Source organism: Micromys minutus (genome assembly GCF_963924665.1).
Source record: "Micromys minutus genome assembly, chromosome: 25".
Lineage (NCBI taxonomy): Eukaryota > Metazoa > Chordata > Mammalia > Rodentia > Muridae > Micromys > Micromys minutus.
Window position 1 is genome coordinate 11,115,837 of NC_137960.1, and position 26,774 is coordinate 11,142,610.

General features: G+C 51.9%; 1 protein-coding gene across 1 annotated transcript in view; it reads left to right on the forward strand.

The window, feature by feature from the left end:
* Positions 1-17,705, forward strand: part of RSPH14 (radial spoke head 14 homolog) — a gene marked incomplete at its 3' end in the record, with an annotated part of 70,895 nt that extends 53,190 nt beyond the window's left edge. The window contains exons 4-6 of the mRNA XM_080937901.1: positions 13,670-13,895; positions 15,645-15,781; positions 17,464-17,705. Of these exons, the coding sequence (XP_080794027.1) occupies positions 13,670-13,895; positions 15,645-15,781; positions 17,464-17,705 (605 nt within the window). The remainder of the gene's footprint in view (positions 1-13,669; positions 13,896-15,644; positions 15,782-17,463) is intronic.
* Positions 17,706-26,774: the final 9,069 nt, after the last annotated feature.

Here is a 26,774-nt window from a genome sequence, read left to right on the forward strand (position 1 = left end):
GCCTGGGGACAGGCCATTGAGTCCCTACTCACTGGCGAGGATGGATGGGAGGCTCCTGGAAGCCAGTCTGCAGGGCAGGAGGGGCAGGAGGGACAGGTCTGAGCCATCACACAACCGGGGCAAGTAAGGCCAGTGGGGGCATGCCATGAGGATGCATGAGGAGCAGGGAGGTAGGAGGCATGGGGGCAGGTCCTCAGTCAGGACCAGTGTCCCCCTTTCGCCCAGCTCTGCCCAGCCAACCCCAGCATGGGTGCAGGCGGAAGGGGACGCTACCGTCTCAGGTCTGGCTGTTCCTCATGAAGCTCTAGGACCTGCAGGATTCTAAGTCCATCTTGCCAACCTTCATCTAGGAGAACCTTCAGGAGATTCCCCCAGCCGCTTGGAGGGTTTTCCCATTTTTACCCCGTGGACCGCTACATGGGTCAGGTGGGAGCACGGAGCCTCTGAGTCTGGGGCTCACAGACCTGGTCCTTCTCTGGTCACTCCGCCCACTGCTCCTGGGACACCTCCTGTGAAAACCCACAGTGCAATTTTCTCTTCCCACGGTCACCTGATCCCCGAAAACAGGCAGGCTTCTCCGGGTTACACGCAGGCGGAGCTTAACCTCTCTCATTTGCTACTCTTCATTCATTCATTCATTCATTCATTCATTCATTCATTCATTCATTCATTCATTCTACACAGCAAGGCTGTTATGGGGCAGGGAGGTGGCAAATACATCAGCTGAGACAAGGGATAGATTGTGGCCAATCTGCTCCGAGGCCAGATGCCTATGAGAAGCGTGTGAAGGAGATCAGTCCTTCCCAGAGGGAGGCGGGTGAGGGTGGGATCAGGGCCACCCTCTGAGGTAAGGAGATATGGGGATGAATTAAAGCTGACAGGCAGCAGACAGACTGCAGTGAGTGGGCTGGCTGGCTGCACATCTCAAGCCCCGCCGGTGAACTTCTCCCAGGTATCACTAACCAACCATGACTGTCTCCCCAAGTATGCACAGCCTCAGAACCCTCTTCACCACCGCTTGCTTTATGCACTCACTCTGAATCCGGACTAGGGAACGACAGCCTTCTGCAGCCTTGGCTCAGCCCAGAGCCCCCTGATTTCAAACACAGCGAGGAGGTCTGGTGTGGTAGCTCAGTTGTAGGGTGATGGTCTAGTGTGTGGGAAGGCTTGGTATGTACAAAGGCCTAGTACTGGGAGGCGGGGTGGTTGCATGCGTGCGTGTGTGTGTGTCATATGTGTGTATGTCATGTGTGTGTCATGTGTGTGTCGTGTCTGTCATGCGTGTGTGTATGTCATGTGTGTGTTGTGTGTCTCGTGTGTGTGTCAAGTGTATGTGTATGTTGTGTCATGTGTATGTACAGTATGTTTTGTGTGTGTGTGTCTGTCTGTCTGTCATGTGTCACAGGTTTTTCTTGCTCCCAGCAGCCCTCTGACCTGACCTGACACCCTGTCTCTGGATCTAAGCCCCTGACCACGTTGCTTTATTCCCATCAGGATCTTGTCCCGTGCCCCTATGATGTTTTCCCACGGATGCGCCTCCTGCGCGCCACTTCCACGTGAACCCCACTTCCATGTAAATCTCACCACCTCATTCGGTCAAGGTCCCACACACAGCCACTTCACCAAGGGGCAGCTATCACTCTCAGGGGTCTGACTCAGTGTCAGAATCCAGCTGACTGACCTGTGCCTGGCTGGGCCAGGCCTGAAGGGGTGGGGGAGGGGTGCAGTTGATCTCTCTTAGGAGCAGAGGGCTAAGCCAGGGCCACGGTCCTCCACACCAGTCAGCATGTGCCAACCCTCTGCAAGAACGGGACTCAAAGGAAGCAGCCAGTGGTCCATCCGCTTCCCAGAGCCTGTACCTCACTGGGCCATTTTCTCATAGATGAACACAACAGAGTCCGCGGCACACACATCCTTCATCCAGACGCAAGAAACAATAAACAAACAAGACATGCCAGGAGAACAAGTAGGTCAGACTGTGGCGACCGCCAAGGGGAACAGAGAACAGGAGGGGCCCAGACGCACTCCCGGGATGTGAATAAGGTTATAGCAAGCCTCATGTAAGCATGGGGCCAGAGATGTGGAAATCCTCCCCGTGTGGGGCCCTGTGTAAGAGTGGTGGCAACTGTGAGGCCCATTCTGCCCGGTGGCGGACGCTGGCCTGCAGCACGGAGCGAAGCAGGGAGTCAACCAACCCAGCAGTTAGTGGAGAGCAGTTCCTTTCAGGCAGAATCCCAGGAAGCAGAGAGCCGGTGGTGAGGAGGCCAGCTCTCACGATTCCTCTACTGAGTGACCAACCGGGTGGCAGGACCCTCGGGTCCCCCGAAGAACTGGAGCCCTAGTGTTAGCACACAAGCAACCTCTGAGAGCACTGTCCTCTGTCATCCCTTGAGAGAGAAGGAAACCGAGGCCCAAAGGGGTTAAAGGTCCATCCCAGGGCACCGGGACTGTCTAAGTACAGTCCCAGAGGCTAAACACAGTTCACCATCCATGGAGCTGGAGCAGAAGGGCCAGGTGAAAATGCCCAGGCTCACTGCAGCCCACCAGCCTGGTTGGAGCAAGTGGCCATAACCCTGAGAGCCGGTGGGAAAAGGTTCATAGGTCCATCCAGGTAGCCTTCAGCATGCTTCCTGTGACCAACTGGGGAGGAAGCTGCTGAGAATCCCAGGTTCCTTAATACCATATACTGAGCATGGCTTGTCTGGTGCAGTGGCTTCCGGGTTCTACTGAGGCACTGGAGAAAGCAGCCCTCCCTGCCAAAGTCAGGTCTCCGCCTCTTCAACTAAAACTGACGTAAAGAGACAGGTCCTCCCTCCATAACACCGATTATGAGGGGAAAAGGAACATGTCCTGCCCGTTAGAAGGCACCTGGTTGTGAAATCCAGGGCAGATTTGGTGTGTTCTCCCTGGGAATGTCTATGCCTGGGCTGTAGGGAAATGCGGACATCGGTCTACCCCCCCTCCAACCCAACCCAACAAAGGACCACAACACCTATGGCTCAAGGGGCACCCTCTCTGAGGGATGAGGATTCAAGCCAGGCCCACTCAGAATCATGCCTGGGCAGTTCTCCATTCTAGGAGCAGGGGGTCTCCTTCTCAAAGGCTTGCTCTGACCACAGCCTGCAGGCAAGGCCCTGGCCTCAAGAGCCCTAGGGGGCAGGATGCACTTCTCGTTGGATTCTGCTAGAAGGAACCTTGGGTTTGACACTAAAAGGCCCCTCCCTGCACTGTGGCTTTTGACAATCTAGCTTCCCAGCACTTCTTGATGGAATCTCCAGGGACACCTCTTAAAAGAGAGATATACCTTAATTTAGAAGCGAATAACTCAAAACTCTGTGATGTAGCAGGCTTCTGTGGAAAAGGAGAGAGAGAAAGAGAGAGAGAGAGAGATACAGACAGAGAAACTCAGGGAGGGAGCCGCTGTATGGAGCCGACAGCCACATTCGCCCAGTGTCTTGACTGTGGCTGGGCTCCAAGATGTATCCCCTGCTACCTGCTGTCCAAGTGGCTACTGGCCACCAGGGACGAGAGAAATGGCACCTCGTGGGGAGCGATTGTCTCAATGGGTGGCTGTAGGATCCCCATGCAGGAGATCAAAGGCAAGATCATAGGGTGACTCTGACTGACCCCACACAGCTTATCTGGCCACTCAGAGGAATGGAGAACAGAGGGAGGGAGGTAAGCGTGTCTTACTTGTTAGGCCTCTCTCTCCGCCTACAACAGCCTTAGCACTGTCCCCATATGTCCCCATAAGCAGGCCGGCTTCACGGGCATACACTGGAGTGGTTACACAGGGCCATGGCCATTTTGAAATGTTTAGTTTCTTACCAAGGCCATAATGAATTATGTTGCCAGAGCATCACCCTCATCCTTACTACCTGACCCCCCCCCCCCCCCGCCGGATGCCTTCTCCAGCCTCCTAAAAGACCAGTTACAATGCTCTTCCCACCTTGCTAGTTTACAAGCTCCCCAACTTGAGCTCCATCCTCTCCGGTCCTGTCTACCTTGGACCTTCAGTGACCTCACTGGCACCACAGCTTCCCAAACACTCAGACACCCGGGACGCCAGGTTGTCACTGCTGACCTCGCTCTGACCACAGTATGGTCAGTTACCTTCCAGACTCTCAGGTCCAGTTCAGGAGTCCCCTCCTCTGGTAGGAGTCTTCAAAAGCTGCCTTCCTTACAGGGCCAGCTGTATATCTTTCTGGTGGCTCAGACAAAACCCCAAAGCTGCCATCTGAATCATAATCCCGTCCCACCTCTTCTACCCCTCCCCTCACGACAGGGTGAGCAGCCCCTCACTTGAAATACTGCCCAGCCCCCAAGTGTCTTCAGCATCACATCCTAGCCCAGCCTGCTTTTATTTTACTTATATTATCACTGCTTTCTTGGTATCGGGAATGATGCCCAGGGCTGACCCATGTTTGGTGATTCTCTCCCACCGAGGGCTACAGACCCAAGACAGCAGAGCACTTCGGAAAGCCCCAACGGGTTCTAGTTTCTCCTCTGTTCTAACCTGCCCAGGCCCGCTCACTCACCACACTTCGAGCCTTACCTGATCCAGACTTAAGACTCTACCCGTATGCCTACACTGCGTGCCTGCCCTTCCTTTTCATATTTACATGTTTATGTACGTGCAGTGTCTGTGTGCAGGCCAGAGAACAGCCTTGTATGTTTTATCTCTTCAGATGTGGTGTGTGTGTGTGTGTGTGTGTGAGTATATGACAGAGAACAGCCTTGTATGTGGTTATCTCTTCAGCTATTGTCCATCTTGGTTTCTCTCAGTAGCCTAGGCCTTGGCCTGGTTAGGTTATGTCAGAGGGTTAGCAAGTCCTATCCCCAAGTCCTACCTGGCTTATATATGTGGGCCCCGGAGATGGAATTCAGAACCTCACGACTATGACTGAGTGGCAAGTGCTTTACTGACTGAGCTCTCTTCCCCAGCCTCCCACTCCCCACCTCCAGACCCCCCACCCCACTTCTGGTTTCTGAGACAAGGTCTCGCTACCCAGTTCTGGCTGACACCAAACTCGCCACCTTCCTGCCGGTTCTCTTGAGCTCTCCCTCCAGTGTAGACACATTAAGGCGGATGGTGGATGAGCATCCTTAGTTCTTTACAGAGGAAGACAAGAACGCTCAGAGGAGATGGGTCTGGACTAGAGGCAGCAGGACCACGGCCTGTCCCCTTGGCTTCTGATGCCTACGCTGGAGTTCTTGCTTACATGGCTCTAGGGTACAAGAGCCTGCATACTCCTAGGTGCTCCTCAGGCTACAGAGTGCAGCGTAGCCTCTGCCTGCCTTGAGCTAACTTTCAGTGTCTTTCCTGGACACTTCATGTTCCTGTTCCTTTAAGTCAAGGGCAGGACTCACAGGCTGCCCCAGGCTCACATAGTCCCAGCTTTCCTTCCTGGGGGCCTTGGGAGAGCAATGGGCTATCTGCTTCCTGCAGAGTTTCCATGAGTAAGCTGTGGTCGGCAGCAGCCAGCACACCTGTGCAGCCATCCAGTGGTTTTTAGTCTTGCGAGGTTTTAGTGCAGTGGCAAAAGCATATCGAGTCCTTGCCTCCATGGGAGGAAGAACGCGTGTGCACTGGAACACACTCGAGCGAGCGCACTCAGACTAGCTAGACTGAGGATGCACTCTTGACCATCTGCAAGAAGACTCTTTCCCGGCAGCTCCTCTGCAGAAGTAGTGGTGTCTGAATTTAACCACCCAGATACTGCTGGATCCACTATAGGATCTCTTCTCCAAGAGAAAGAATCCATTCTCTGTGTTTCAAACACTGAGTTCTATGGCAGGCCCCTGGAATGGGTCAGGCAAGAAACATAGACCATGTACTTCATGAGGGCTTTTGCTGGGGTACCCTGAGGCTCCAGCCAAAATCCTCTCTCTTTCTCTCTCTCTGTGTGTGTGTGTGTGTGTATGTGTGACACACACACGCATGTACATGTCTATCTTTGACGGTGGGCACACTACCAGGATGAGTGAGAACCAGGCCCCTCTGAGAGAAACCAAAAACATCTCTGGAAAGAAGGAAACAGCTAGAGCTAGGGGCAGAAGGTGACATCGGCCTTCTAAGGGGGAAGAACTATGTCTATTCACAGCCTCATTAAAAAAAAAAAGTGTCTGTTAGAGGAGCACGCAGGAAGAGTTTTATAGCAAATGCCAGCATCTCTTCATGTCTAGAGAAGGCAAACGGAAGGGGGACCATTTTAATCCGAGTGTGGGACAGCCCTCTGTGGCCTTCTGGGCCTCTCAATAGTCCTTACCAGAGTTCTTTTTTTCCAAACCTTCCCAACTCCAGACTCACCAGCTAAACACTGTCTCCTTCAAAGCAGGTGACTTCATCTTGGCTGCACAGGGGGCTGGGTGAACTGGTTACCCAGGGCCCTGGCTCTGCTAGGGGACAAGGTGCCTTGCAAGGGCAGTCCCAGGTGGCCAAGAGCCCTCTCTGGTCTTTGAAGTTCTTTCTCTAACACAGCTCAGCTCCAGGGGGGTCACAGAACCATTCCCTTTTATAGACACAGAGGCTATGGTCTCCACTGAGACAGCCTAACAAACATGGTCAGACGGCCATGGTGCCTCTGTCCACTTCCCTTCCTGTGCTTTTCTGGCCTTTCACCCGCCCCTCCCTCATCCATGCCCTGACTCCTCCCTCAGTATCCCTCCCCTGCTTCTTCCCAACCCAGCTGCCCAAGTTCCTGAGCCTCCATTCATTCTCCCCCTCTACCCACATTGCCCATTCTGACTGAGCGTGTGTCCTTCAAGCTCCAGTTCAAATGTCACATTGCCCATGGGCAGGTCAGACCTGAGCCTGGGGTATCTCTCTCCCAGGCCCAGGCCCTTCCCAAGCCCCCTCCCCCCGCCTGCCCCTTGCACCGCACCAAAGCCTGGTTATCAGAGCACAGCCCTATTTCCCCCCCTAGGAAGGTGAATCAGTCCCAGGAGGCCGGGCCCAGTCCACTCCCACCCTTCCACCTCAGCACCAGGCCCTAGGGGAGCCAGTACTCAGTAAATGTTTGCTTAATTGAATCTGGCCAAGCAGCTTCCTCTAGACAGGGGCCAGGTTAGCAGAGCTAGCTGATTCCTAGAGCAGGGAAACCACTTGGGCAGAAAAGACTGTCAAGGCTCAGGGTCTTGCCCCAATCTCCTCCCCATTACCAGGCTGGTCCCTCCACCCTGAGTCTCACACTCCAGGGAACCCTGGTCTCACTTGGCATTGCTTTCCCATCCTCCTCTCTGTAACAGGATCCCCAATTCTCGGCCTAGGCAGATTCCTGGCATCCTCATCCAGATAGGCTCAGCACCTCCCTAAAGGCAGAGCCCCCATAGATTCACCGCAGGATCCCGAGCAGAGCCCTCACACCCCTCCCCAAACACCCCACCGCCTTTTAAGGGAAAAAATATTGAGCCAGGAACACATTACAATCGCAGCAGGTCGATACTCATCTCTGGCTCCAAATGCCTCCAAGGAACCTGCTCCCTTGCAAGAGCGATGACCGAGAACCGCGAGCTGTTGTACCGGGCCTCGGGGCCCTCTCTTCTCTTTTTACCCAAGGCCAAGCTCCTGACACCTGCGGCTGCCAGTATCCCTGGACCCCCGGAGAGAGACCCCCGCTTGGCGTCGCTCCCGCGGGTCGCCTGCCTGGACTCCCCACCCGCAGCCGCTCAGGGCGTGCAGTGGTCCCACATCATCCGTGGCACCCCCTGCCCAATCTAGTCAGGCAGCAGCCATCCCTTCCGAGGGTTACAGGGCCGCCGCTCCTCCCTCCCTGGGCACCTGTCTGGGCCGTGGCCACCCCTTGCCCACCTCGCAGACAACCCCACCCTCGCGGCTCTCCCACCCGGCGGGGCATCACTGCCTCTGCACCCCTAGCCCTATAGATGTCGGGTCCCCAGCACAAAGGCCCCAGGCCCCGACCCGGGTGGGGGTGGGGTGCGCCCCAGCCGCGCCCCCAGCCCGGGGTTCAGCAGTGCGCGCCGGGGCCGCTGGTGCGCTCACTCACTCACCTCTCGGGCGCGGCTTCGTGCGTCGGTCGAGCTGCACCCGGCGGGGCGGGGCCGCGAGCGTAGGGCTGTGGCACTCTGGTTCTGCACGAAGCGGGTGCCGGCGGCCGCGCGAGGACGTGACCGGTCCGCGGGTGGCACACACGCTCCCGCCGCCCTGGCTCCCTCCTCCGCCCTCCCGTGCCGCCTGCAAGCGGGTCCACCCGCCCCGCACCGCGCCGCCGCCGGCAGGGGGCGGAGTCGCGAGCGCAGTCCGTTGCCAGGCCAACCGCGGGCGGGGTCTGCCGCTCGTCTGCCCAGCACCACGCGCTGCAGCCCCACCACTAGCTCCGGCTCGTTTTCCATTGGACGATAACTGCCGACGGACGTACGAGTAGTCCAATAACAACAGACAGGGGCGGGGCGCGGCTGTGCGCGCACCGCCTTACCGCACGCGCTACTGGCTCCAGCGACCAAGGCACTGCACTGCGCCGAGCCTCACCAAAGCTACTTCTAGCATCTTGGGAAACCCACCCTGAGAGCAGTGTAGCCCTGGTTCCTTGCACCTTGGTGGCCCTGCCCTACACTAAGTGGGGTTCGAACTCAGCCCTGGCAACCTATTCTCTACCCCGTCTCTTTGCTAGGTGCTTCCTTGGATCTTGTCAATAATCCTTTAGGGCGCGAGAAAACCCTAATGGGTTAAGCTGGCGAGATTTTGCAGCATTTGGTTCGCTGTCTTTTCTGCGCTCCTTTTAAGCATGTAGGGGCACTACTGGGAATCGACCCCCGCAACAGAAAGCAGCAGAAGAGACCCAGATCCCTGAAGCCCCTGACCACTTTGGAGACTCCCCAGGAGACACCTGATCTGTGACAAGTGAACCTAGCTGTGAGATTCGGCTCTCATCAGGAGGAGCTCTTGTGTGGCTCTTGGCTGGGTAGCACCTTATACTCCACTACAAGAAACACTCAGGCTAGGGGCCACCACAGTAGGGCCTCTCTGTCTTCTCCACCCTTGTAACTCTAAGCATATTATGAGTCTTAGAGCCCAGGACAAGCCATGACCATGTGCTGGTGGTTGCCAGCTGGATGCTTGGGAGGCAGGACAACATCCCACCGTTTTCCTGGGAATGTGTCCTCTGTTGTGAGGTGGGGACCGTTGTTCTGCATACCCCTGGGAGACAGCCCACCTGTGAAAGTCCTGCCTAAACTTTTAGGGGTGGGACAGATACTGGTTATGGGCATTACTGAGGCCAACCTAGACACCCGCCATGCTACAAGTGCCCCCTACAAGTGTCCAATGAGGACTGAAGGAATTGTGCTAGTGGCTGAAGAGCATGCATACCAACTCATCACTGTGCACCCAGTCTTCTGTCGCTGGGACCTGGCTGAGAGTCAGTTTCCCAATCTGTCAGAGTGTACTACATCGACTCCTCAGAGGAAGTACACCTTAACAAGTGATTAAGGCTGGGCAGGGGCGGTTTCCGCAGCAGGTTCAGAGGTCAGAATTCAGCTCTTTGCAGAGGGTAAAACCAGGATAGGTAGTACATTTCGCAATTGAATTTACAATGGAATTTACAATATTCCAGGTGAGGGAGCAGAGGTTAGACCCTAGATGGTCTAGCAGGGCTGGCTGCTGGACCGGACACTGGCAGTTGCAGCTACCACAAAGCGAGAGGCTTTTGTCTCATATGGCCTTTTACTGGTGCCCTCCACACTTCTAGAATATAGCTCTCATCCTTTTAGAAGACTCTGGAAGGGTGAGGTGGGATTGGGTAGGTAGAAGAGCAAAGGCAAAAGGGAGGGAGTGGGGGCATTCGTGCAGGGGGGGGCCTGGGAGGGGGGCAATTTAAATGTAAATAAATAAAATAATTTTTAAAAACGGGATGACTCTGGAAGCTATAAAGCGGGGGTACGGGGCACGCAATGATTCATTCTTGTACCTATGTAGTTATGGCAATCCAATGGGGTTTTGGAGACACACAGGAAAGAGAGCAATGGGTACTGGGCTAGCTTTCTGAAGAAGAAAAAATACTTGGGCTGAGCAAGGGTCAGGTACCAGAGAGAAGTGAGTTCCAGGGTGGGCATGAAGAATGTGTGTGGTCGAGCAAGGGCCTGGGAAAGGCCTGCTTGTTCACACTAGCACCTGTCATACCCGAAAGGCTACTAGGAATGGTCACAGCTAGCCAATGGCCTTCGAGTAAGGTTGTGGAGGTTGGCTTAAGCTTTGTCAGCTACATAGTTCACCTAGAGAAAAGAAGAAGCCGAAAAGCCAGTCTACCAGGCCTAGTGCTAGGCAGAGCCTGTTGCAGCCAAAGAATCACAAGGACACCTATTCCCTATTGGCTTGTGTCTAGCTGGCCCTCCCCTAGCCTCTCTGCTTTGCCAGTGTGGGTAGAGGGTGTCCTGCTCCTCTCTGGAGCTTCAGCTACCCAGGGCCTGTCCTTTAGGGATGGGCGCCTGTTCTGGCTGGCTCCTATCTGTGCTCCGCCCACCTCCTCTGCCTCCCCCCCACCCCCACTCACTGATTCTCAGGCTGTGGCAGCAGGATTTCTGCACTATGTGTCCCTGGGGTCCGTGGGTCCCATCCCCCCACTTTAACATGCCAGACTGCACCTGGGTTAGTTATAAATAGCCTCTCGTCTTTTTAGCCAAAAAAGCAACAATGTAAATGAACAGAAAAGACACGGCCAGGCATTAACTTCATTTTTAAAGTTCCCCCTCTGTCTCAAAATGAATCTTGGTCTTGCTGCTTAGTTTTTTTTTTTTTTTTTTTTTTTTTTTTTTGTAGCAGTAGCCAGAGACAGATGCCCCCCGGGCCTCAGTTTCTTACCAAGGAAATGGGGTAGATAGAGACAAAGAGATTACCTCGAAAATTATAACATTTCTGGCCTCGCCTCACTTTGTCCTTCCCCTAGCCTGTGTCTGTCTCAACTCAAGACAGCAGTCTCAGGCAGCACCAGCCCCTAGGGTTTCCCAGGAAGCTTAGCCCCAAATGCAAGTTAGGCCAGAATCAAGTGCCAGGCAGGGGATGCATAGCTCCTACTGCAGTTTAATAACGAGGCCCATTTTGGTACTGAGGAAACCAGGCTCAGAGATTAAGAAATAGGTTTAAAAGTCACACAGCTGGGAAAAGATACATTGAAACAGCAAATCGAAGCTTTGGGAGTCTAGGTGGGAAATAACCAAGCAAGACAGCAAGACAGCAAGACAGCAAGCCAGCAAGACAGCAAGACAGCAAGACAGCAAGACAGCAAGACAGCAAGCCAGCAAGACAGCAAGACAGCAAGACAGCAAGCCAGCAAGCCAGCAAGACAGCAAGCCAGCAAGACAGCAAGACAGCAAGCCAACCAACCAAACCCAGTTCACTCTGAAGCAGCAGGGGAAATGGCTTCCCGGAGCTGTCCTGAGATCCTTGAGCAAGAATGGGTAGAATCAGTTACTATGCCCTGGAATCCCAGGGAGAAGCTGGAGATGAGCCCTATGAGCCACACTGGTCAGTGACTGCTGCTGACATCCCTGCCCTGCCCCTCCGCCCTATCACCACGGTCACCTGCCATCCGACATCCTCAGGGACCTCAGAAAGGAAAGCCAGGGTGATGCCCTCAAAGAGGAAATTCCCTGGTGCTAATTGGCACCAAGAGACCTTTAGGCTAATTAACCTGTTCATTTGCCTCTCTAGAGTAAATTAGAGGGTTTAGCTGAGGAGGCCAAAAGAGAGATGTCTGCTGGTGGCCACCTCCTCAGGGGCAATGGGAGGCTTTGCAATGGGACACAGTGGGCTGCTGGAGAGGCCTGGCAGAGGGACAGGCTGCCAGGCAGCAAGCAGTCACAGGTGGCCCTGTGCTGCAGGGAAGAGAGTTCCCCTTTGTTCCTTCTCCGTGAATTGAGAACGGTGCTCTCATAGCCTGGGACTTTCCAGGTGCCGTCTGTGCCCCATTGTGGGTTCTCCAAAAGGAAAGAGGTAGATCCTGTTTATTGGGGTGTCCCCTCTCTCTGTGCCTTTAGCACCTGTACCCTGTGGCTTGGTTATAACCCCCACCCCCAACATACACACAGGTTCAATGTGACTGAACTCTTGGTCCAAAGCTAGTGACACTGTCTTAGGGAGGTTGTGGAAACTTTAGGAGGTGGAGCCTGGCCAGAGGAAGTGCATCAGCTGGGGTATACCTTAAAGTTCAGTCTGTCCCCTTCTCCATTACCGGGCAATGTGTGTGTCCTCTTCTGCAGAAATGTGAGCTGGTAAAAGGTCCCAGCTTTATGCTTGCATTGCTAAGGAGCCACCATTACCTTACCCTGCCATGATCTGTTCCTTCAGATCTCCAGTCCCTTGTTAGGTGTGTAGTCACCACAGCAAAAGTTGTACAGTCCTGTAGAAGAAGCTGGTTCAGGGACTGGAGAGATGGCTCAGTGGTTAAAAGCACTGCCTGCTCTCCCAGAGGTCCTGAGTTCAATTCCCAGCAACCACGTGGTGGCTCACAACCATCTGTCATGGATCGGATGCCCTCTTCTGGTGTGTCTGAAGACAGCGATAGTGTCCTCATATAAACATAATAATAAGTGAATCTTAAAAAAGAAAGAAAGAAAGAAAAAAGCCAGTACAGTCCTGCTTTCTGTACAGCCGAAGGTATTTCCAACCCCCCACCAGCCAGAGTCTTGTCATTTTCGGATGAGGACACACATCTTTTGCGGGCAGGAGATGCTGCCTTACGCCCCACAGTTTCCATCTCAGGCTCTATTCCAGGCCCCAGCAGCATCGGCATAGTTTGGATGTGAAGGGAGGCCTGAAGCTTCCCCACTGCTCTGGAGGAAATGTGGTTCACTTCCTCCTCTGAGGACAACTTAAAGGCTCTACAGTTCACTGCACCTTTGTGCCTTCCACACGTGCTTTGTGCCAGGCGCAGAGCAATTAATGCTCAAGACATACCTGCCACATAGGTCAGGTATGACAGAGTACTTGAGAGAGTCAGTGTAAATGAAGGAAGGTTTATTTCGACTCGTGGTCTCCTAGGCTTCGGTCCACGCTCACACGGCTTCATCTCAGCACGTAATTACATGATGGCAGCGGCTGCAGTGGAGCAGAAATGCCCACCTTATGGGCGGGTTGGGGAGCTAGAGAAAAGGGAGAAAGGAAGAGAGAGAAAGAGGGAGAGGAAGGGAGGGAGCCGGAGAAGTGTGTGGGGGGGGTGGGTGGGTATGAGAATAAGACACAGTTTTCAAAGGCACACCCCTAGCGACCTGCTTCTAATAGAGCCCACTTCCGAGTATCTTGTTTAGCTACGAACCTATCACAGATTGGACCATTGAAGAGGCTAACAGATGAGGTAAACACAGTCGTGAGCCAATCAGATTTCAATCGAAGCAGTTGGCAGGGATCGAGTCTTTAAGAACACGTGAACCTTTAGGGATGGTTTGTGTCCGATCCACAACAGTATGGAAGACAGAGGGTCTCTGTATGACTGGATCTGCAGCGGTTGAGTTGCAGCTTCTCCAGTTGCTATGCCCCTGTCTATGGTTGATGCCCTCAGGGCACAGGTAGCCAAAGACTCCTGTGTCTGGTAACTCCTCAGGCCTCACTCTCTCAGGTCTAGCTCTAGACGCACTCCATCTGTGATCTCCCACCCCAGTCCCCTCGCCTAGACGGGGCATGGGGAGAGGACCCTCAGCGCCTTTTCCTGTTGCGCAGGTGCCCGCGGTATCGTCAAGAGCCACCTGATCCCCTCGCTGGTACAGAAGCTGAAGAAGGAGGAGGAACACATCCAGGAGATCATTCTGGACACTCTGGCGCTGTGCCTGCAGGAGGACACCACCCAGGCTCTAGACAGCCAAGCCGTGCCCAGTTTTAAGGAGAAGCTCCTTAGTGAGAACACCCAGATCCGCAGCAAAGCCGCTCGAGCGCTCATTGCCATCAGGTGAGGACTGCTTCGTGTCGGCGGCTGAGGGCTCACCTCCTCGAGTTTCTGCTGACGGTTGGAGTAGGCCACCGCACGACTCCTGGCCTACCAGACAATCAGCAGTGGGTCTTCGACTAGCCATGCCTGCCGCGGGACATGCAGCCAGGCACGCTTTCTCTAACTTCCCTGTGTCCTGGGTGAAAGAGGTCACTAGGTCAGAAGGTCACTAGTGTGACCCCTGGCGTCTGGCCTGAGATTGCCCTATATCCCAGGAAGTTCTCTCCCAACTTCCATTCCAGACAAACCTAGCTAATTGGCCACCTCTCCGTGAGGAAGATGAACAGATGAACTCCAGAGATAACAATGACAGCCAGTGGTAATTAGTATGCAAACACGCCAGGTGTCACCCATAAAGTCAGCGGCTTGACCATCGCCAAGGGAGGGGACATCCGCCTTTAGAGGGGAGAAAATGGTAGCACGAGACCTAGTCATTTGCTTGACTTCACGTAGGATCACAGTCTAAACTCTGGCCTGAAGACTGAGGAAGCATGGAACATCTCAGTAATTGGTCCTGTGTCCCAGGGGGACCCTTTGCCTGTGCCCACATCCCCTCAGTGTGAGGGGGCAGGAAGGCCTTGCTATTCTTCAGGTCCTAGCTTTCCTTCTATCTAGTATTCCTGATGGGCCTGACCCAGGGCCCGGGATGCTAGTCCTAAATGCTCATCATTAAATACATTCCCAGACCCACCCGCAACTATTAGGTCTTTGACCAGAGATTCCCCATCCAATGAATTTCTGTGCAGAGCGTCATTTCTGCCCAGCTCTTTTGACCTCCCCTACCAGCTCATGTCCCTTACCACCCCTTACCATTTTGTGTCACCCACAAAGTAGGTTTATTCTGCTCGACAATGTAGACCGAGGACTCAGTGACATGCTCCCAAAGCCTCTCATCCCAAGGCAGCTAAATTCATCTCTTTCCTCAGTGTCTGGATAGTACCGGCCTTGAGTCATTGAGTAGATAAACTCAGAGCAGCCCCGCAGGTAGACCTAGGACTCCACGTCCTTGATAAATGGCCTCAGGGTAGAGACCAATGGCCTAGAAAGCCAATAGCATCCCACTTTCACAGAGAAGTGGCTGCCAGAACTATTTCCTAAACAGTGTTCCCATAAAATGCCTATGTGTTTGAGGTATTAAACGTTCTGGAAAAAAAAAAGAGAGAGAGAGAGTCCTGTGGGCAGTTCAGCTGCAGTCTGTTGGTTGGGCTGTTTGTGCAGTGTGGCATTACCACTGTGAGGTAATTACCTTCTTGTTTGAGGAGGGGGTGGATAATGCTGGCCCCCTTATGGTTAAGAACCTCTTGGGCAGTTCACCACCTTCATTTACAGGACTTTCTACAATGCTAGAATGGAGAGGCTAGGTCCTTAACCACGCTTGCTCAGCATTAGACTGCACCCTGCTGTATGGGAGCAGCTCCGTTTTTCCCTGGTGGAGGGGTGGGGGATCCACAGTCAAGAGTCTTGCAGTGGGTCACACCCTTGTGGGTCTTTCTCTTCCACATGTTGAAGCCAACATGAACATCTTTATTTATAAGCATGGCTTAGAATGAAAGTCCTTTCCCTCTGGGCCTCTTTATCTTTTTCCACAGCGAGACACCCTCATGCTGGTGTTCTTCCGTGCTTTGGTCATGGTCAGTCTCAGCGTGGTTCATCCAGGACTACCAATAATTCCTAGACCTTATCACCCTTTGTCCCCTCTCTCTGCCCCAGCATCCCGTTGGATGGCAAGAAGCAGGTGTGGCAGAATGAAGTCATTCCCATCCTGGTTTCACTGTTGTCAGACACAGATGACGAGGTAAAGGCTAATGCGGCGGGAGCTCTGATGCACGCAGCGGTGACCACTGAAGGTAAGGACCCTGTGGGTTCCTGAGGCTGGGTGGGTGCAGGTAGGAGGGAAAGGTGAGTTCCCCTAGCTTGCCTGCAACCACAGTGAGCTTTTCAAGTATAGCCTTCTTGTGTCAAGGGACAAGTAGTGACCTCTCTGGCCTCAAGGCTCCAATCAAAACCCAGTTCTGACTGATCATCAAAGTCCTTTTAAGGTTTGGTCCAAAGTCTAGTCCTCACTCATTTTCTTGGGCACAGTGGGCTGCGAGCAACTTCTCACAAGTCACTCACAGTAGGACCTTTGCCCCTCAACATCAAGTCATTTCTTTGGCCTAAAGATGTCGCCTCAGACTCAGGTCTCTCATGAACCATGATTCTGAGACTGATCAGTTTGGTGTCTGTGACTGTTATTTGTGGCTCTAAATGGATCCCTGGAACCCTTGATCTTATGTGTTTCTTTCTTTAAAAAAATTTTTTTTTTAGTTATGTGTGTTGTGTGTGTGTGTGTGTGTGTGTGTGTTGTGTGTGTGTGTGTGTGTGTGTGTGTGTGTGTTTTACGTAGTTATGTGGTGCTGGGAACAGAACTTTAAGTCCTTTGAGAGAGTAGCATCATACCTTTAACCTTCGAGCCACCTCTCCCGTTCTTTTATGCATTTCTTGATCATAAGTACTTATATCAAGTTGTGGGAAAGGCACAGAAGAATATAGAAGTATCTTCCCCTGAATCCCCCAGGCCAGGACTGCCAGTCAGGTGGACTTCAAGGCTAAGCCACCCAGCCACCAGCTGAGGGAAGAGACTAGCAGTCTCCGCACCTCACAGGCAAGGATGTGGCATTCTCCCATCTTGCCCCTCATACAGTCTGAAAGCCACCTGACAATCTTGAATGGTCCATCCTCTGTGCTTTCTGTTTCCTCATCATTTCCTGAAGACTCTGGCTGGGGGGGGGGGCGCGTCTTGGCTTTATAATCAGTATGTTTCAGAGTTTCCCAAAGACTGAGAAGCTCCCAGAAGCTCCCCACTGGACCCTAGTAGTAGAATTCGAGACACATAGGAGAACTTGTGGTTTTCTCATAGTCTGCTGTCTCTTTCTGTCATTTATCCTAAGGGAGGGAATTCTAACTGTGTGTGGAGCAGGTTTCCTCATGTACCTCCCAAACTTACGTGAGAGGAAGGCCAGGGACCCATCAGGCCTCAGCCAATGGTTAGAGACACAGAGACCAGGTTCTGCCTTCCATTCCTAAATGGGTCTCTTGAGTTCCCATCCTGTATCACACCCTGGGCTGGCTGATGGAGCATAGAGGTCTTGGCCTTAAGTGCCTACAGCTGTCATGAGAAGCAAAATATGACGGATGTGCTAGCTAGCATTCCGGGCATAGGGCAGGTGCCCAGCCTCCTCTGAGGGCAGCTCGAAGGCTCTATCGTTCACTGCACCTTTGTGCCAGGTGCAGAGCAATTGCTCACGTTATTAGTTTTTTTTTTTTCTTCTAAAAATACCGTACATGTTGTCTTTTGAAGGCTGATTGCAGGATAGGGGACTGACTAGGCAGAGGAAGAAAGAGATGCTCAATGGAAGAGTGTATCAAAAATGGGGGCGGGGGAGTGGAGAAGAGGGCGGGGTCCAGGCGCCATCCCTGGAAACAGGAAAGTGGGAGACAGCCCCTTTAGTGCAGATATGGGGGAGAACCCAGTGTTTGTGGCCCACAGGAAAATACGCAGCCCTGGATGCCAATGCCATCGATCCACTCCTGGAGTTGCTTTGCTCCATCTCCACGACCAAGTTGTGTCTGAACGCCACAAAAGCCCTCACCATGCTGGCTGAAGCGCCCGAAGGCCGTAAGTTACTGCTGCCCCGTTTGCCCTCCTTCCGTTACCTCCTGTTGCATGGAAACGAGGCCATTCGGCGAGCAGCGGAAGTAGCCATCAAAGTGATTGCGTGGAAGCCGTGACTTCCGTTTTGGCCAGACCCGATAGGTTATGTCTATCTCTGAATAAATGAGTTGAATCTCTTTGTGCTTAATTTCCAATGCCATCTCATGTCCCTGGAGCAATGTCACAGGCTTCTCGGGCCAGAGAAGAGACACAGACCTAGAAGGACCTGGTTCTGGGAAGCACATGTCCCTCCCACAATGGGATGTGGGAGGAGATAACCCCAGCCAAAGTGCTTATAGAAAGCAAGACTGAACCTTCCAGGGAGAAGGGTGGGAGCTGGAGGGTATACAGCTGGACCAGGCATCAGGCCAAACTGAGGATGGCTTTGCTGAGCACTTTCATGTATGGTTTTCCTGGTAAGGAAGGTGCAGAGATCACCTGGGGAAGCGATCAGACCAACCGGTAAATCTATACTCATCTAGTTATGCCTGAATAGGCAGGTTATGAATGCCCTGGTTTATTAGAGATCTAGTGTGGTCCAGCCTCTGTTGGGGGGAGCTACAGGAATAGAGTGAGACCTCAAAGCAGAACCTCTGGTCTGGGACTAAACTGGAGCCCTTGACTTTTCACCAGGAGCCGGCTAAAGCTCCTTCCTCACCAGTGGGAACTCATTTTGAGAGGACGTCTCAGAATAAATATTCTCAAAACCAGAACCCAAGTAAGCCTCTCCTCACTGTCCTTTCAAGGAACTCCAGGGACCCTCATGGTTGTCAGGAAAAACACCGAGAAGTGTGTGTCCTGGAATTAAAAAGGTCAACATAAGTCAGTCTCTCTTGTACCAGAGGGGACTGGCTGCTGGACCCAAATGGCATTTCAGGTACAATCCTGTTTGGAAAACCAGGCTACATAAAAGGAAACTTCTCCTTCAGAAAAGCTTGGCTTCCAGCATTCCCCATACCTCCCCATTACCTTGTATTCAGACCCTTCCTCAATCCACTGCAAGCTGACTCTGCTCCCACCCTGAGGTCCAGTCAAGGTCAGCAACACCCTTCCCCCAGGACCTCCTGAGTTTGATCTTTACCCTGGAACCCTCTCTGGTAACGTGACCCCATGTGCTGGGTTAGATGCTGATCACTTTCCCCACACCATTCAACCTGTGTGGCTGTGGGCCCCTCTCTCCCAATCCCTTTCAAGCTGGGTGTGACTTCTATTTTCTCTGCCCCCAGACAGCGTCCCTAATCCCAGTCTAAGTGCTGGTCCCTTATGTGCAACAGAAAAATCTACCCTGCAATGTCTCTAGGCAACAGAGAACCCAGGCATTCAGAAAGTGCTTCAAAAACATAGAGGAGGGAAAGACCATTTTCCGTAACAACGCTTGCAACTCTTGTCCCTACATCACAAAGAAACCACGGGGAAACTGTGGACCAATATGTCTCTTGAACAGAACAGAGACATGAAACAATTATCAAAAGAAAGGTAGCATCAGAGTGAAGATATTACAATATCAGGACGCAGGGAGATGAGAAAGAGTCAGTGTACAAAGATCAGAAAAGTTAGCCCACGAAATCCAACACCCTTTTATTGTTAGGAGTCTAGAATTAGAGGAAAGCATTCTCTCTCTACACAATAAAGAGTATCCGTAAGAACACAAGAGCTGGAATCATATTAATGACTACTTATTCCCTGAAATAAGGCATATGACAAGGACCTCTGCTTTTGCCGCTTTGGTTTAGCGTTGTCCTGGGGGTTGTAGCCAGGGATTGTGGGCAAGAAAAGAAATAAGGGGCATTCGGATTTTTTTCCCTAAATGAGTAAATGATTTCTATCCATTCAATTATACCACTAATATAAGAAAACCAGTTTTAAACTGTTAGCACTAACAAGTGTGTCTCCGTGGTGGCACACATTTACAATTAATTGTATTTCTGTACACTGGCAGTGAACTATAGGAAAATGGAGCTAAGACATTTCGACCTACAGTAGCATCAAAGAATAAAATAAGAAAGATACATATGGGCAGGTCAGTGCTTTTTTGACACAAGCTGGGGGCATCTGTGAAGAGGGAGCCTCAAGTGAGAGACTGCCTTCCCCGGAGTGACCCATGGGAAGACCTGGAGGGCTGCTGCTGCTGCTGATGGTGATTGATTGATTGATTGATTGATTGATTGATTTGGGGCAATTCAAATTAGGGAGAGCAATTCCACCCAAGGCTGGTGGTCCCGGATGACATTAGATAATAAGCTAAGAAAGCCAGGAGGAGCTTGGGCAGCACTCTTCTACGGCCTCTGATTCAGTTCCTGCCACAGGTTCCTGCGCTGGGTTCATGCTGAGTCTTCCAGGAGATGGGGATTACAAGCTGGAACCGGAAATCAACCCTTTCTTCCCCAAGATGGTTTTTTTTTTAAATCACAGCACTAGAAAGCCTAAGACTAAACCTAGCTAAAGAGACAAAAGACCTATGCACTGAAAATCAAGTGTAGTTAAAAGACTTTAAACACCCAGACAAATAAAAAGACTGCGCGCATTTGTATGTAGGTCAGCAACCTGATGCTGTCTGGCAGTAACACATTAATGCAGCTCATGCTATGTGTTGGAGACAGAGACCGTGTTTCCCACAGGCCTGTTCTTTATTCGATGTGGGCTATTCTAGAATGGATGTCATCCCCCCCCCCCCACTCTCATGCTAGAGAGTCACCGTGGACCCTCAGTGATTTTTCTTTTAATTGATTGTCAACAAGGTCTAGAACCATCTAGGAGGAATCCTCCAAGCACACCTATGTAGGATCTAGATTGGCTTAGCCTCTGGGCATGCCTGCGATGGGGGTCATCTTGATTGGTTAATTGAGTTGGACAGACCCGCCTCTGGGCAGGTCTGTGATGGAGTCATCTTGATTGGTTGATTGAGTTGGAAAGACCCGCCTTAAAAGTTCTATTCCTGTGGCTCCAGGTCTTGGGCTCAATAAAACACAGAAATCTAACTAAGCGTAGACATTCTTCATTCTGCTTCTTGATCATGGGTGCAAGATGACCAGGTACCATAAAGTTTCTTTTACCAAGGCTTCTAGGTAGCTTTCAAGTACAAGCCAGGATGAACTCTCTCCGAAGTTGTTTTTATTAGGTATTTTATCTCAGCAACAGAGAAGGTAACTAAGGCTCCCTCCAAAGTTCTTCTCTTTGCCCTTGTCCAAGTCTCCTAGAGTGTGTTCTCACCTCCTGGAGCATCCCAGAACTAGGATCTTATCACTTTCCTGATCTAACTCCAGAGGATTTAGGACTCCCAAGTGCACGCGGATTTCTGGTTGGGTTTCAAAATCTCTGCCTCCCATTGTCCTTATTTGGACACTCTCAAATACGCCTTTCACTTCTGCCTCAACACAGTTCTTTTTCTTATCAACAAACAGACTCCTCTTTCCAGGACTCTGATCAGGGTGGGACACCCCACTGGGCATTCCTGTGGTGTGCAGGATCCCTAGTATGTAAACCTGTGGACTTCTGCCTACCTCAGGACAACTTGGTTCCTTTGCTGCAGCTTCTGTGTTTCTGTGATGTGCAGTTAGGCAGACCCTCTGCAAAGTGTTCTGCGACTTCAAAGTAAAAAGGTACTCAGGGTGAGCATGAAACCAGCGTATGAAATAAAAGCCGTGACCACTCTTGTCTTCATTCTCCATCGGCTATGTACGGGCTAGTTTTGTGTGTCAACTTGACACAAGCTGGAGTTATCACAGAGAAAGGGGCCTCCCTTGAGGGAATGCCTCTGTGAGATCCAGCTGTAAATGCATCAAGGGTGGGAGGGTCCAGCCCATTGTGGGTGGTGCCATCCCTGGACTGGGAGACCTGGGTTCTATAAGAAAGCAGACTGAGCAAGCCAGGGGAAGCAAGCCAGTAAGTAACATCCCTCCATGGCCTCTGCATCAGCTCTTGCTTCCTGACCTGCTTGAGTTCCAGTCCTGACTTCCTTTGCTGATGAACAGCAATGTGGAAGTGTAAGCTGAATAAACCCTTTCCTCCCCAACTTGCTTCTTGGTCATGATGTTTTGTACAGGAATGGAAACCCTGACTAAAAAGACAGGCAATAAGGCTCCCCTCCTCACCTCAGCAATTCCTATAAACTTTGTTAATAGATATTTCTCTGGGGGGACACCAACATAGCAGTGGTTATGCAGTTAAAAAACCCAAAACTGTCAGATGAAGAGTTAAGGAAGGACGAGGGACCTGGCTCTTTGAGTGTGTTTTGAAGGACTATTTATTTTGGACTAAGAGAGGAGGAGGAGGAGGGAAAAGAGGAGAAGTGTGGATAAGTGGGTGTACACCTGATGACTGCTTTAACACCACACTGGGAAGAGCTCACAGGGAGAGAGTTATTTTCCTACCTGCCCTCCAGAAATCGGTGCAGGAGATACTAGTCAGTTGTGAATAGTGGGGATGACCAGTTCAACTATCACCCCAGTTTAATTTCTGGCCCAGGCAGGAGCTGGAGTCTCCATCCCGGTGGCAGCTGTGGCTCTTGTTCTGATGGTCCTCAGCACAGGGCTGGGCACCTGAGAGTCGGGGCCCCTGGCAGGGGTGGAGCTGGGCTCACAGCAGATATCTCTGACGGCAGGACAACCTTTCAAGGATCAGACAACAGCAGCTGAGGGTGGGTCTAGGAAAATAAAAATCCAGATAGTCTGGTAAACACAAGCAAAAAAAAAAAAAAAAAAAAAAAAAAAAAAAAAAAAAAAAGTGCCAAAGACATCAGGGATTTTTAAAAAAGCCAAAATTAAATTTAAAGCGAGAGTCGTTGCTTATGAAGTAGAGCCATTTGGAGAAGATGACTCATCCCGGAGAGGAACAGATGTTCTCATTTCCATAGTCTCCTCAATCGTGAATGGACTTTGCTCTGTCCCCCGTGCACTCAAGGTTCACAGCTGGTGGCGCTTGCACAACACCAAGGGAGTGTTTTCATGAGTGTGGTCCTTGGCCCTCCATTGTTGGGGACCCTTGGGGGGAAAAAAACCACTTCATCCCCATCACAGTGAGGGGATCTGGGGAAGGCAGCAGTCTTTCCTGCCCCCAACTCTTCACTCCAACTAGGCTGTGCTAGGCACAGTAGACACAGCCAACATCTGTGAACACAAACAGGATCCTTCTGACGATGACCACTCTCCAGGCTGTCGTCCCCTCTATGTCTTTCATGTCCTTGCTCACTTCCATCTTTCTGACCTGACTGGGGCTCAGACCTGGGCACCTCCCAATATTCTTGGAGCTCTCTTTAGCTCCCCAAGTCCTCTCTGGGGCCACCTGTTGCTAAAGTCCCTTCCTGGGACTGGACACCAGCAATATCTACCTCTTCTAAGGTTCCAGTGACAAACCCAGGCACCGGTCCGCCAAGTTGGAACCGATGAGATGAGTTCATTGGGCTTCGTTACAGAATGAAGTCACCCCCTGAGGGGTGACTTACAGGGCTGTGAGCGTTTGTCTTGGGGTTTTATCTCACTGACGAAACACGATGAGTAATAACAACTTGGGCAGGAAAGGGTTTATATCAGCTTTCGGACTGAGGTTATGGCAGGAACTCGATGCAGGATCCTGGATGCAGGAAATGAAGCAGGAAACCATGTTTACTGAATGCTTACATTTTGGTCAGCCTGCCTCTCTACCCCATCTAGGACTGCCTACCCAGGAGTAGCACTGCCCCCAGTGAGCCGGGACCAACCACATCAATCATCCGCTCAGAACACATTCCACAGATTTGCCCACAGTCTTCTGTAGTGGGGACATTTTCTCGATGAAGTTCCCTCTTCCCAGAAGCTCTTGTTGAGATAGGATGCCACCCAGCCCAGTGTCCTGTCCTCCAACAGGCTGTACCTTTAAAACCTTTACCTGTCAGTCATGAGAGCTTCTCCATAGCTGGATAGATGGAGCCCCCTCAAACCTATACACTCTAGCTCTCCTCCAAGGCCCACATGTAGTTAGGGCAGCCTTGTATGCAGCAGGTCACAGAGAGCAGTTGGACACTCATAAAGGGTCCTGTGAAATAGCCAGAGAGCCCGTGGCAAGGGGAACACAGCTGGACTCCCGAAGGTGACGATTGCTTAGCTAGCAAGGATAGTCACTCACAGCAGTGTGGGGTCAGTCAGGTGTCCAGGCCACAGAACAGGAGTTAGGTCATTCAGAGGCAGGGCTTTCTACACATAACTGAAAGAGAGGGAACACATGAGGTCAGGGGACACACAAGTCCTGACTCAGAAGGGAGGGACTGAGAGAGAAGCCCTTCTGCATAGTGGGTTGCGAAGTCCCACAGACTCACCCCTAAGCGCATGACCGAAGCCAAGAGTGGGGCAACGGACTTGGAGGATTGACGGTTGGAGGAGGGGCAAAGCTATGCTCCGGTCCCTCCGACAAGACACACCATGGTGGAGATGGGGGTGGGAGGGGCATCGCTTGCCTCTGTTTTGCCGTTGTTCGCTTCATCACTTTGCCAAATTTTATTACAGCATCCCAACAGGTGCATTTCCTTTTCCACACCCCGTTCTGCAGCTCTGGGTCGTCTCTGCTTGGATACTGAAGCACCGGGTGTTGCCGCGTGAACAAGAAGAGCCTGGGTTCTCCCCTTCCTTTGTGATGACTCTGGCCTTCTCCTTGTAGATATTTCAGATGGGCATCATTATGCCTCCTAGCCACGATGAGATGTAGCCTGTACATTCTTGCCACGATACTGCAGTGTCCTGGGCCTTTCTCTATAGGACTTGAATGTGTGTGGCTGCTCCTTTGGGTGCGTCCTCTCACGGGACAGGAAACAGACATTGTTCTCTTTAGTAACTTCTCCGGGAAGCTCCAGGCCTCTGCTTGGCCAGCAAAGACAGCTGCAGACACCGGGGCTCCAGAGGACCATCCTATGGCTGTCCAGAAGAGGGCCTAGTAACTTCAGAAGGCTGCAGTCCTTTCTCTGGGACTCCTAACTGGAGCTGCACATCCAGAGTCTGTCTGTGCTGATGGTGCTGGCTGACCACCCAGAACCTGTGCTGGCCAGGATCAGCACCATGCTAGGCTCTATCCCACTACTCCGGGCTCAGCCCCTGCCTAAAGTGTGACCTCTCCTATAGTCACTTCTGGGAATGGGGCCCTGCTGGATGACAAGATAATCCCATATCAGTCAGAGCTGGGTGACATCTCCTGTCTCCTAAGCCCATGTCTCCTGCCTTCTGTCCCTGCAGCTGAGGCTGAAGAGGCCTTCGGGACAGTGGAGCTATCAGCCAGACACATAGTGGTCTCCATTTCAAGGTGGAGGAGGCCTGTGGCCAGGGGGATCAGCCAGTGACACAGTTATTTCATAATGTGGCTGAAATATGATCTCCAGCCATGCTGAGGCTTCTGTTCTTAAACCCCCATGGAATTACCCTACCATGCAGTGTCCAGGGGTAGAGGAATTAGAGCTGGTACGAGAAAGTCGTCCATAGATACAGCCACAGCCTGGAGGCGTAGCTATGACACCCAACGGTTAATGCTGTATGATTTGGCTGTCTCAGGGGCTGAGCATTTTGGGGGTAGTGTTCTTTACAGATCTCTCACTGGATGTCTGAACATTGAGTATTTCAGGGTCCCCCAGCTGGAAGTCTCAGATGGTAATGATACCTATTCTAGCCCATCTCGGCAATGCCTGGCACGTTGTGGGCACAAAGAGGTCCAGTTTTTACCATACAGAAAAGGCAGTGGAGGGTGCTGTGTCTCTTGTCCTCAGGAGAGGTTAGGACAAGAAATCCACAGTACAGGAAATCCTGAAATAGGTCTTGAGAAGGTGCCCCCAGGCCTCTTTATAGACCTAGAATTTATAGTGGAAGGGACCTATCTGAGTTAGGGTTACTGTTGCTAGCATGAAGTACCGTGGCCTAAAGCAAGTTGGCAAGGAAAGGGTTTATTTGGCTCACATTTCCCACATCATAGTCTATCACTGAAGGAAATCGAGGAACTCAAGCAGGACAGGAACGTGGAGGCGTGAGCTGATACGGAGGCCGTGGAGAAATGATACTTTTACTGCCTTACTGGCTTGTTCCCCATGGCTTGCTCAGCCTGCTTCTTATAGAACCCAGGTCGATGAGCCCAGAGATGGCCCCACCCACAGTGAGATGGGCCCTCCCACATCAATCACTAATGCTCTACAGGGTTGCCTACAGCCCATTCTTACAGAGGTGTTTTCTCCACCATGCCTCCTTACGCTCCAGTGACTCTAGCCTGTGTCAAGTTGACATAAAACTGGTCAGTACAAGACCACAGGATTCTACCTCCCTCTATAGTCTCTTTCCTTCTCCTTCCTTCTCTCCTTCAAGTGCATAGCCTCTCCCCAACTATGCCCCAGGCTCAAGTATAATCTCATTAGAGCCTTTATCCTGTGTTTGCGTCAGGGCCAGTGAGAGGCTCAGGTTACTGGCCCCCATGACCTTAGATGTTCCTTTTTTGACCCTACCTATGAAGACAGACTCTGGTCCTCTGGCCTCTGCAGGCTTCAGCTTCTCTCTCAGGAACACACCATTGCTTTTTGTCTGGATTGGAAGTTGGTTCTGGAGACCTGCTTTGATGGTCCTCTGTTAGGTCTAAGTGTTCACTTTCCTCTCTCTCTCTGCCCTTATGTCCCTGTTCTCTGTTGCAGAGGGCTATGTCCCACCTTTTGTGGAAAGTCTGACTGGGGGTACTGCATTACCCCCTCCTAATCCAAACTCCCAAGCATACGCCACCAGTTTGCTCTGTTGGGGGCCACAGTATACCTTTATAAGGCTAAACATGATAGCTGACTCTTGGGTCTAGTCTTAGTTAAGGTTTTACTTCTGTGAACAGACACCATGACCAATGCAACTCTTAGAAGGACAACATTTAATTGGGGCTGGCTCACAGGTTCAGAGGATCAATCCATTATCATCAAGGCAGGAACATAGCAGCATCCAGGCAGGCATGGTGCAGGAGGAGCTGAGAGTTCTACATCTTCATCTGAAGGCTGCTAGGAGAAGACTGATTTCTAGGCAGCTAGGATGAGGGTCTCAAAGCCAACCCCCACTTGGACCAACAAGGCCACACCCACTCCAACAAGGCCACACCCACTCCAACAAGGCCACACCCACTCCAACAAGGCCACACCTCCTAATAGTGCCACTCCCTGGGCCAAACATATTAAA